The sequence below is a fragment of the Athene cunicularia genome (assembly GCF_003259725.1).
Source record: "Athene cunicularia isolate RWA chromosome Z unlocalized genomic scaffold, athCun1 chrZ_part2, whole genome shotgun sequence".
NCBI classification, from domain to species: Eukaryota; Metazoa; Chordata; class Aves; order Strigiformes; family Strigidae; genus Athene; species Athene cunicularia.
Window position 1 is genome coordinate 23,988,823 of NW_020799143.1, and position 11,553 is coordinate 24,000,375.

Genomic DNA, 11,553 nt, shown 5'->3' on the forward strand with positions numbered 1-11,553 from the left:
AAAATTATTTCTAATATTTGGAAAATCACAGTGTATTTTAAGTATTAAGTATTAAGACCCCTAGAATGTCTCCTGAGGCTGAGAATTCTGCCTGTTCATGCACTGGTTTTTAAGTATTCCTAAAACATGTGAAAAGATGATTATTTTTTGACTTACTGGTTTATCAACTGGGAGATTTCAGGAAGATAAAGCTGTAATAAAACTAAATGTGAACTGATTAATTCACAAGTTTATTTGGAAAGTATTACCTCCCACTTTCACATGTTATAACTTTGAAATCTCATTTGTGAGTTTGCATTTTATGTGAGGATGTGGTAATTTTAGGTATATAGATTACTTCCTCAATTTTCCATTTTGGCCTGGAGTTGGCGGTATGTTTAATACAGGTCGGATCCTACAAGTAGGAAAGAATGGTTTTGTCTGAGCTTTGATCAAGTCTTTCTCAGGACATAGAGAAGTCAACATTATTTAACAAAAAAAAAAAAAAAAGCACTTTAGTAATAAATCTCTTTTATCATCCCCCCTAGTGAAATAGGAACACCATATGAGGTATGGAAACCCTATTTGACTGGATATATCCTGTTACTGGTTTTGATATATTGGTCTATTTCTCACTGTGAATTTTTTGACAAACATAAATCTCTCTTACAGCTAAAGCATGATAAATAAAGGCAAATTTATGTAATATTAAGTTCTTACAGGACTTCCTACTAACAACTTCCCAGTGGAAGAAAGAAGGAAAAGCAAAATAGCATTGAAAATTTGAAATTTCTGTATAGGTGGTCTTTAACACTACTTGTATTAATTCGGAAGTCCAGTTTTCTAAATGTTTGTGATAATAATTTACCTGTTTCCAAAATCAGCCTAATGCCTTCAGAGACATGCATTTTATGCAGATGCAGATAATAGTATAATTAAAAGCTTAAAAAGTAGTGGGAGGGTTTTCCAGTGTGCAACAGTCCGTATCACCCAGGTTCCTGTTGGCAGTCATATGCAGAAAGGTCACTTAAACTACTGATAGATGTTTGGAAAACCTCCCGCCCAAAATTTCTTTAGCTATGTTGGTATGGATCCAAAGCAACAGATAATTTCAAGAGCAGGAGAGAAATAACTTCCAGTTTAAATACTGTGTCATATCATCAGAAATAATGGTTAATACTTTGAGGTGTTATACTATTTTTAGTGCCTATTTTGAAATTAGTCAGTTTCACTATTCCTTGAAAAATGAAAATACATGTTGATATTACAATTGAGAAGCCAAAACTACTATCTGTGAAGGGAAGGGTAACCAGAGTTTGTGGCCTTGTGTAATTTTCACATCTGTATTGTGATACTGGTTGCAAAAAGTACCCTTCTCAGTACTGAATATTATGGTGTACTTAGTTTGTATGGCTCTAATCCTGCCGTGAGCTCTGTCTGCTTAGTGTTTATCGTGGGGTTGTTAGCCTGTTATTTTCCCCTCTGTCCATAATTTTTTTTTATTCATCCAGCATCTAGTAAGTGACTTAAACATTGTCATAGGCTTTAATGTTATAGACAGAAGAGATACATTATAAATGACTGTTTCTCTAGTGTTCATTAGGTACGGTAAGACTAGAGGTTGGAAGAATAAAAGCTGGTCCATTCCACTCTGAGAGGAGAACATCCCAGAGCAGCCAGGTGTGTAACTGTAAAACTGTTCAGTTTGGAAGAAATAATGGTTAAATAATGAAAGCAAATAGAAATAATTGGTTTTATGATGACAGTGATTTTCCATATACCTAAGCTGAAGAATAGTTTTTATCTACTTTGCAGCTTTTTGGTAAAACTATTTTATATGTACACTTTAGCATGTTGTATCTGTTTAAGACATGATCCATCCAAAAATGTAATCCAGAAATGGCTTTGCTGTGCAGCATAGTCTGTTTTTTACAGCTCCGGCCTGGGAAGCAGAGAGAGTTCTGATTCTCATCAATACCAGAAGTAGTTGGAATGAACTTTAAACCTCTTTGTTAGTTTAGGAGTGCTTGGCATGCAATGGAGTATTGTTTCAGTAAACTTAGTGAATTTCTCCACTCCTTGCATATTCTTACTGTAATCTTGGTCATCAGAAGCAGGAAACCTGCACCATTTCTATCAGGCTTTTCTCAAGTTTGTTTATTTTATTGCTGGTCACAAACTCACATCAGTTTCTGCATTTGAATGGATCCATGTGGTAATAGCTGATACCATGATTTGCTCCAGTAGGAGTTATGTTTCTGAGAGCTCACAACTTACCTTAGAACTTTCTGTGGTTGTAAACTGGGTATGCAGATCATCGAGTACTGAAGAATAATGATTTTAAGACAAATCATAATTAAACAGTTTCAAGTGAGCAGGTTAAGACTGGATAAGACTGAAATGTTAGGCTCTCTTCAAAACAAGTAATGCCAGACAAGACAAAAACATTTAGGAGCTGGGCAATCTTAATCAAAAGAAATTAACAATGTTGACTGTTTTGAAGAGTCTAACAGTCAGTGAACTAGTCTCACTGGGAGCCATGTTGTTCCTTTACATTACCTTGCCGGTATAGTGAAAATCTTTCTGGCATTTGTGCAGGTGAAGCTGAGTAGAGAGCCTAATCTTAGTTTTAGCTAATGCAGTGGGTGAACATGAGAGCACACATGTGGATATGTAAAGATCTGTCTTTTGTATTCTGTCCCTACCTTGATAATCGTGACTAACTTTTGCACTAGAAGATCTTTATGAGATGGTAGAAGGTGCAAATATAAGGGCTCAGTTCAGCCCTCAGAGGCAGCACTTCAGAGCATTGTATGGGGTTGTAGGCATGCAATCTTGGTTGGTCTAATGATGTTTCAAACAAGTAGCCGTTAGCTAGAGTGACCAAGAAATATGTGGAGGTTCACTGTGTCAGCTTTAACTGGGCACAGAAAAAGTAAAATACAGCAAAACCTGCTGAAGCCACAGAGGGTTACAGTTTTACTTCTATTAATTTGGTGTCTGAACCTGCTGTCTAATCCAGTCTAACACTGTATTTAGGTCAGTGAAGGAAGTGGCAGTCTGTCATCATTCAGTTTCCCGGTTTCTGGGTCCAGTGCGCCTGAAGCCTTTGAAAATGGTCTAAAGAAGAATACCAGTAAGGTTTCTTTGGTGTTTTCAGTATTTTATACATGTGAACTGGTAGATGAGATCTTTTACTTTCTCAAAAATGTTGTCATGTGCTGTAGGCCTGAAAGTGATCCCTTAGTCATTAAAACACTGCAGTTGGTGGTTGTACAATGCATCATATATATTCTTAGAATAGCTTTTTATAAAAGAATGTAGCAGCTTGTTATACCAGCAGTTTAGATAGTAAGAATCTTAAATTGATCCATAATTTTCTATTTAATCTTAATACCTCTTCAGTCAACCTGTTTTATTCATAGAAATCCAGATGCTATATAGTTAAATTAGAATAGATGTAGAATAGCTGTCCTAGAACAGTTACTTCTAACCAAAATATTGCTAGCAAATAATAGGGTTTTTTCTATTATATTTGAGGATGCTTAGCAGTCTTATTTCAAGAGTTATTTAAACGGAGAGATTTAATTACTTTTTCACCCATTCTAGAAGTATTTCAGTACTGTTAATTTAATGACAGCCACTTTCAAAATCTGCTTAAAATATATGTCTATAATAAACCAGCAGAAAGTTAGAATCATCATAGTGGTTTCGGTAACTTTAATGGAAAAATTTCCTAAAAATGCTAGTTTAACTTTTATGTTTTTAAATTAATTTGACAGCAGCTTCTGAAATACAGGGACTAAGAACAGTTGAAATAAAAAAGGTAAGTTACAGCATGAAGTGGTATATATCAGGAACATGTTTTGTAGATGTTAGTAGGTTTACAGAAAGGAAGAAGCCTGTCCCTGATCATTGTTTTGAGAGAGGAATTGATGTGGCAATAGCTAATGAATTTGCTTGTCTTTTTAGGACAAGATTGTATGATCTCCACTGCCTGAATTTTTATGTAATATCAGTGCGATTTATGCTGTCACATTTTATTACCTGTTTTGGAAGCAAAAAGGGGAAGGATTAGTAAGAGACAATGGACCTAGTCCTACTGTTACCAGACTGAGTTAAATGCAGAGTCTGTTTTAGTGAAGTACGGGGGACTTTACCAAAGTTGTAAGCCCATTGTTTGGTATTTCACATTTGTCTTCACACATATTTTTAATGGGTAGGTTCTTACATGACAGCTGCAGGTTTTAAACTGTGAAATTCAGTTGACTTCCTTATTTTACAGGAGCATGAGATCTGAGTCAGATTCCTTCTGTTGACCAAAATATCAATACTTATTTAACTTTGCCCAGCACTTAGTTTACTTGATTATAAGGATGGTATTTAGCCATTTTCTTTTTACAGTAGAATCTGCAGATACCAGTTTATAATATCTGTTTTTGCAGTTAGGTAGTAGGGTGTTGTATGATAGTGAACAGCTAGGTTTTTTTCTTCAACAATAGGACACTAGAGGGTGCATAAAGATTAATTCTGGTCTTCAAGAGGTTCATAATAAGAGATTGATATATACAATATTAAGGTCAAGAAATCCTATCTGTCTAGTTTTTCATGCACAGTCTTTCTGTGCTGACTTTAAGGGTCTGATGCTGAATTCTGTAAGTATTTTGTTTGGTTAAGAAAAAACATGCAACTAAGTCAGCAAACTGTCACCTAACACTGCTGGGAAGAAACATGTATTGTGCTCTCTGTGCTTTCTCAAAATGATGCAAAGAGTATTAGCTTAGAAAGTGGCTTGAGACATGGGAATTCTGATTTCCATAAGATGGGGGCTTTAGTAATTTTTTGAGATAAGCCCACAATTCTCTGTATGTGTTTTTCTTTCTGGAAAAATCTAATCTTTTTTCATTACAATAACAGGGCCCTGCAGATTCACTAGGAGTCAGCATTGCTGGAGGTGTAGGAAGTCCTCTCGGAGATGTTCCTATATTTATTGCCATGATGCATTCAAATGGAGTTGCAGCTCAGACTCAGAAACTCAGAGTAAGTTAATTGTTAAGAAGATTGTAAAGATTGCACAGTAATTACTCTAGGTAGGCAATAAACTAACAGTTTAATGATACAGTCCTAAGTGCTTCTGTCTGTGACAAGAATTTTTGCTGTTTGGATTGACAAAACAGTAACTTGGATTGGTAGCATGATAAAAGGTAATTGTTGAAAGATACTAACTTTGGGAAGGAAGTCCTAAAGCAATCTTGGATAATGGAGGTAGTCAGCTTGTGAAAATTAAAAGTAGAGAGAGAATGGTTCAGAATGATGGATTCTTGTAAGTGACCAATGCTGATGAGCAGGGTGGTCATTCCTGCAACTTTTATGTATGCAGTCCATTTTATCTCTCTTGCTTTCTATGCTTATGTCTTAGGATAGAGATAGTACTTTTTAGGTTCTAAGTTAAAGTGGGTGGTCTTACCTGATACAGTATTTGATGTGTACTGTATACAGTCTGTACCAGAGGTTGTGAATTTGACTCGTGCTCCTTGGAAAATAAACAATGGTATTTCAGGATCAATTCAAACATATAATTTCTGGTGATAATTTACTATTTCAGTCTGTCTGTCTCCAGGTGACATGTAAAATGCATCTTTTTTTATACATATTGTATATTTCTAGAGTATCAGGATCAATTCTGTAAAGCATCTTTGCTTCTTTGCACTGAGTACACTAAACCAGTGTAATTCGTTAATTGTGATGTTGATACCTTTGTATTAGGTCATCATGTAGTTCAAAGATTATTTGCCTTCAAGAGAAAACGTATAGTGAACAGTTGCTAATTTCCTTCTTCCTGCCGTATATCACTGATAAAATCTGCCTAAATGCAAGTACACAGATCTGCTATTGTTGAAAGAAAGTGACAAATAAATCTATGTAACTAAACTTATTAGATTTTCTACATTTTCTTCTGCAGGTTGGGGACAGGATTGTTACCATTTGTGGAACATCTACTGAGGGCATGACTCACTCCCAAGCTGTTAGCCTCTTAAAAAATGCTTCAGGCACTATTGAGTTGCAGGTAAAAAGTCTTTGTTGACGTTTGGAATATTTTGTGAAGACTATTTTGCCAGCTGCTACAATAAATTATATTAGTGTCAGCATTCTCATTTTACTGCTTTACAAACTCTGTTCTAGGTTGTAGCTGGAGGAGAAGTGAGTGTCATAACTGGTCAGCAGCAGGATCCACCTACATCCAATTTTCAGTTTACGGGACTAACTTCAACCAGCATTTTTCAGGATGATTTAGGGTCAGTAACTATAGAATATACAGCCTCTGTACCCTGTTATTTTAGGTGGAATTCAACCTAAAACCCCTAAATTTTAGCAAATAACAGATGAATTGTTTGACTTAATCATGACTTACACATTTGGTATACATGGGACCTATAGGCCGTAGGTCCTCTTCTGCATTTTTCATGATGTGATTTGCTGTGCTGCTTTATTTTGCCCTCTGTAGAGTTATGATGTTATCTGAGTTCTTGTCTGTAAACACAGCCTCCTTTGTTTCACTGAGCCTTGGTAGCTGGGATTATAATTGATCGCTCAAAATACTTTTTCTCAGACTTAAATGGTACCTGTTTGCCATAATGTGCTTTCTAGCACTAGGCTATAAGAAGCATCTAACTTTTCTCGTATACAAGATATACTGCAAGGGTAGAGCTGTGTAAACAAGTTTTGCCTCAAACTCTGTCATAAATCTGAGGCATTTTTTTTTCTAGGAACAGGGAAAGAGTGAATGTGGTGCTTTAGCCATGCATATATACTTAGACAGAAATTGAGAATTTCTTATAGTCAAAGTATATATGGGAAAATATACAGATGGTCTGTATAAATACATGTGTACAAATGCAGTTACATATTAGAGGAGAGAAGCATTTAAACCTTACAATGTAAACTACTGGGCTAATTTTAGATTTATTTTTTTTTTGAGGTGTAATGGTTTACAGGATTTTTAAAGTAGATATTTGTTAGGGAGATCTGAAGTACTGATTTTGCATCTCTACTTCACTAATAAGCACTGTTAGTGGGACGTTGCAGCTGTATCTGTGCCCTGAAAAGGGTGTCTGAAATAGCTACCTTTAAGTAATAACAAGAGCGTTAGACAGTTATAATGCTTTACATGAACTAAAATAGCCAGTTCATTGTAATAAAAACATTTGTAGCTGTAGTGGAAAGGGAAATGAATTGCTTAGCTTGAAAGGAAAAATGCTTTTACAGAATCACAGAATCATCCTGATTGGAAAAGACCTTGAAGATCACCTAGTCCAACCATTAACCTAGCACTGACAGTTCCCAACTACACCATATCCCTTAGTGCTATGTGCTATCCCTCTTAAACACCCGCAGGGATGGGGACACCACCACCTCCCTGGGCAGCCCATTCTAATGCCTAACAACCCCTTCTGGAAAGAAATGCTTTCTAATATCCAGCCTAAACCTTCTCTGGCACAACTTGAGACCATTATCTCTTGACTTATTTTGTCCTTGTTGACTATTCTGCATGTTAAATCATAAGTTTAGACAACATCACAATACTCTTTTTCATTTTCTTAGACCTCCTCAGTACAAGACCATTACTCTGGATAGAGGACCAGATGGCCTAGGCTTTAGTATTGTGGGCGGTTATGGCAGTCCCCATGGAGACTTACCCATTTATGTGAAAACGGTGTTTGCAAAGGTAAGTGTAAATGTTTTCAGTCAATCCATTTACTAGTTAATTTGCGGCAGCTGCTATCATAAATCATGGCCTGAGTTTGAAGCTGAAAGATTGTTACAGTTTCTCACAGCTTTTCTTCCTTAGTGCAGATGCTAGTCAAAATGTGCTTGCAGCATTTGAAGTCTATAGTCCTAGGTTCAGAATTTCCGTATGCATGTGACTTTGCATTTGACAGAACCTTCAACTCTCAAAACTGGAATTGTGTACATGCGTAGAGAAACAGCTCCTTTGCTTTATATTTAAAAGTGTATTCAGGTAGTAGAAGTAGTATTCAGTGTATTCAGTATTAGAAGTGACTTCACTTTAAGAAGTGACTTAAAGTCACTTTAAGAAGTGACTTGATTAGAAGTGACTTCACATTAAGAAGTGACTTAAAAGTGTATTCAGTAGTAGAAGTGACTGTTTTATTTATTTTGACTGAGAGTCTGAAAGGTAGACCAAAATAAAATAGCTGAACTCAGTCTGGACCTTTGGAGAAGTTCAGGTACTGACCGGGATTTGATAGTTTGGGCTGCCCCAGGAAACAGCCCTGAGTCAGAGAAAACTGGAATCAAGATTCCCAAACTCTTATGGTAAATCAAAGTACAGAGCTGGGTTTTGATTACTGCATTTCTTGTACCAGTTTCTGAAAACTTCAGATCTTCAGAATTTTACTTCTATGATAGCAGAGTTTAACTGTTATATTAGCTGGATGAACAGGCTAAGGGAATATAAAAATCCTGTAGATCCAATTTCTAGATGTGGTGAAACTTAGACAGGGCAGGGCATACTGTATTTGAATCACTGAAAATCAAACAGAGATCTAAAGGGTTTTGTGCACTGAACCCATCTTATTCAGACCATAAGGACAGTGTGTCAGGGAGAAAAATAAATGCATGAGTCTGCAGTTACATGTTGTATCGTTGCAGGGTGCAGCAGCAGAAGATGGACGCCTGAAGAGGGGGGATCAAATCATTGCGGTGAATGGGCAGAGTTTAGAAGGGGTGACCCATGAGGAGGCAGTTGCTATTCTGAAAAGGACAAAAGGAACAGTCACTTTGACTGTTTTGTCCTGAACTGGCTGCCCAGAGTGGTAGGGTCAATAAGACTATATTATTTACATTCCACATAGCAAAGAGAATGGAAATGTTTATATATCCTTCTTGTTTTTCCAGCTTCACAGGACTGTTACAATACAAAAAATAACATTTAACAGTATTTTTGGACATGATAGAAGTATTTCTCTTACTCACAAACCACTAGGATGTCAGCTATGGAAAGACATCGATACTTTTCCTATTAATATTACAATGAATGCTTGTAAGCCACCAAAAAAAAAAAAAAAAAGGAACATTTGCATTAACAATGACAGAACAAAACTGGAATGTTTTGCTAAGAGGCTTTAGATATTTGAAATAAGTTGGAAAGATTATAAAGACAACAAGGGGGTGTCATGGGCAGCAGTAGTAAGAACAATAAGGTAGTAAAGTAGTAAGAGAAATAAGGTTACTGAAGAAAGAAAGTATTAACAAAATGTGGAATTTTAGGAAAAGGAGGAAGAGTATTTAACCTGGAGTCAGATGATTAATGAATTTAGATGATTATTTGTATTACCTCACAACGCCCAAGTGAAAGGATCTGAGTGGGTGACTTGGGTGGGTTTTTCACTTGTGTCTGTTTAAATTTCCTAAGTCATGGTGTATCAAAAGAAAGAAAACTGTAGTTTAGTTTGTGAGTGGAAACTACTCCTAGTGAATGAGAATGGCCTGCAACTGCAGTATTAGAAGAATTAGACTTTTATAATAGTAGTGTTTGCTAGCCTATGTGGATTTGAAAGCAGCCTTTCCAATATGAAACGTGTAAGCGAAGGTTCTCCTCTTCCAGTGTGCAAGATTAACTACAGGCTCATGCAGACGTTTCTGCAAGATGCTCAAAACAGAGCTACTTCAGGGCGAGTTTACTTAGCTGAAGACAGATACTTGTGCATATTGGTTAAGCCATGGTGGAAAAAGTTGACGTTACGGTGTTGCTGCGATTATCAGTAGCAGTAAAGGTAGGGTTCTCCTTGGACTGAGGAATCCTAAAACCAGGACTTGAAGGTGGGTAACAGCCTGTGAAGGTGAGCATTAAGACAGCAGTGAAGGTCTTCCTGCATCGCCATTAAGCAGAAGAGGAGATTTGAGGGCCACAAATACTGGTTTAGGGTTTTTAGAGACACAAATATAACATAGTTTCTAGTAAGTACAATGCAACCGTGGAGCTGTCTGTTGTTTGGGCAGCAGTGTGGTCAGTAAGTTTATCAGTATCCTCAGTTTCCTAAGTTGGGATCCTCACTAAAACTTTATCCAAAAAACACAGTCACTTGAAACCCTTAACTCCTTGTAGCCTGCCTTTGCCTCTGCTCCTTTAAAGTGGCTCTTAGGAATCTGGCAGATAAAGCACACTTTGCCCATGATTTACCTTCCTGCAGAAAAATTTTGAAGTGTCTTTTGAGGGAGAAAAATACCTAGCTAATTAGCATTTTATTTAGCAGCATTTATGTTAATTAGACAAAAAATCACAGCAAGAAGGCCACCATGTCTGTTATTTAAGAGAAATCTGAACTGAAAACACAGACAATATACAGGCCTTTTATTAGGGGAACATATGAAAGACTAGCATTTATATTAGTGGGATACACAAGCAGTATGAGGAATGTCTGTGAAATAGTATTAACAAACTGATAACTATGTCTAAGTGAAATAACTAAAAAACCCCACCCTCTGTCTCTTTAATTATTCAAGAAGTTACACTGTGGTAGACTGAGATGAAATAAAACAGATGGTAACATTACTGGATGCTATTGTTATTCAGTTGTTCTTCTATTACACCTTGGTTAAAGTGAGAAATGCCTATATTAGAGTATGTAAAATCACTTTAAATAGTATCTATATTTGTAACGGAAGTAGTGTACAGCTATTTTGTTACTGCTGTTGTGTGGAAATGGAGGATTTAAGTGAATAAATTCCAAACTGTCATGATGAAGAAATAAAGTTGCAGGTGTGTTTCTGATTACTTTACAGTGGCATGCTTGCATTGTTCATTCTGTTATGAAAGATTAATTCAAAACTATGTAAACTAACAATTTTAAAAAGGAATTGTTTTTTTATGCAGACCTTAAAACATCTACTAATAATTGCTTTGTTTTAATTCTAGTATTTTATCATCACTTGCGAAGTTAGCAAATCCATGAGATCAGATAGCAAAACTATCTAGGAATTAATATGAAACTGCTGTGCTTTTTTGAACAGACAGCATTAATCATTGTTCAGTCTGTTTAAAAAGCATTTGTTCACGTGTAGGACTTGCCATGAGGGATCAAAACAGTGAACCGTGGAGCCTGGGACTTTGCTTTTAGCTATGACCCAGACTGCTGCTTCAGAACACAGGATCTCCCTCGAGCCCCACACTGAGAAAGCTGTTGTATGACCACTGCTTAGTGGCTGCCATGCGGTAGACCATGAAGTGTAATAAACTTTGCAGACTTAGTATGTTTGATTTTCTATATCATGTGATATGAAAGTTGTGTTGAATAGCAAATTTAGTCCCATAAAGTGCAAGGTATAGTTGCCCCAGTTCTACCAAGTCTTCTGGTTTGGGTTACATTTCTTCCATGTGACTGTCAACTATGGGACTTCACAGGGTTAGAGCTGAAGGGCCTGGTATTTTAAGGGCTCCAGCTCATTGTCAGATACCCAGTCCTTTATTTAACTCTTACCTGCTTACCTATTCAATACTAGTAATCTTAGAGTGGTATTAATGAAAGAAACTGTCACTTCTTGTAATTGTGG

At 36.5% G+C, this 11,553-nt stretch overlaps 1 protein-coding gene across 15 annotated transcripts in view; it reads left to right on the forward strand.

The window, feature by feature from the left end:
* Nucleotides 1-9,196, forward strand: part of MPDZ (multiple PDZ domain crumbs cell polarity complex component) — an 89,052-nt gene extending 79,856 nt beyond the window's left edge. For 14 of the 15 annotated variants that reach the window (XM_026866355.1, XM_026866361.1, XM_026866362.1 and 11 more), the window contains 8 exons: nt 1,573-1,659; nt 3,019-3,115; nt 3,762-3,805; nt 4,897-5,019; nt 5,942-6,046; nt 6,163-6,275; nt 7,582-7,705; nt 8,653-9,196. In XM_026866355.1, coding sequence (XP_026722156.1) covers nt 1,573-1,659; nt 3,019-3,115; nt 3,762-3,805; nt 4,897-5,019; nt 5,942-6,046; nt 6,163-6,275; nt 7,582-7,705; nt 8,653-8,799 — 840 coding nt within the window. In that variant the 3' untranslated portion in view covers nt 8,800-9,196. The remainder of the gene's footprint in view (nt 1-1,572; nt 1,660-3,018; nt 3,116-3,761; nt 3,806-4,896; nt 5,020-5,941; nt 6,047-6,162; nt 6,276-7,581; nt 7,706-8,652) is intronic. The other variant, XM_026866357.1, reaches the window with a different exon arrangement.
* Nucleotides 9,197-11,553: the final 2,357 nt, after the last annotated feature.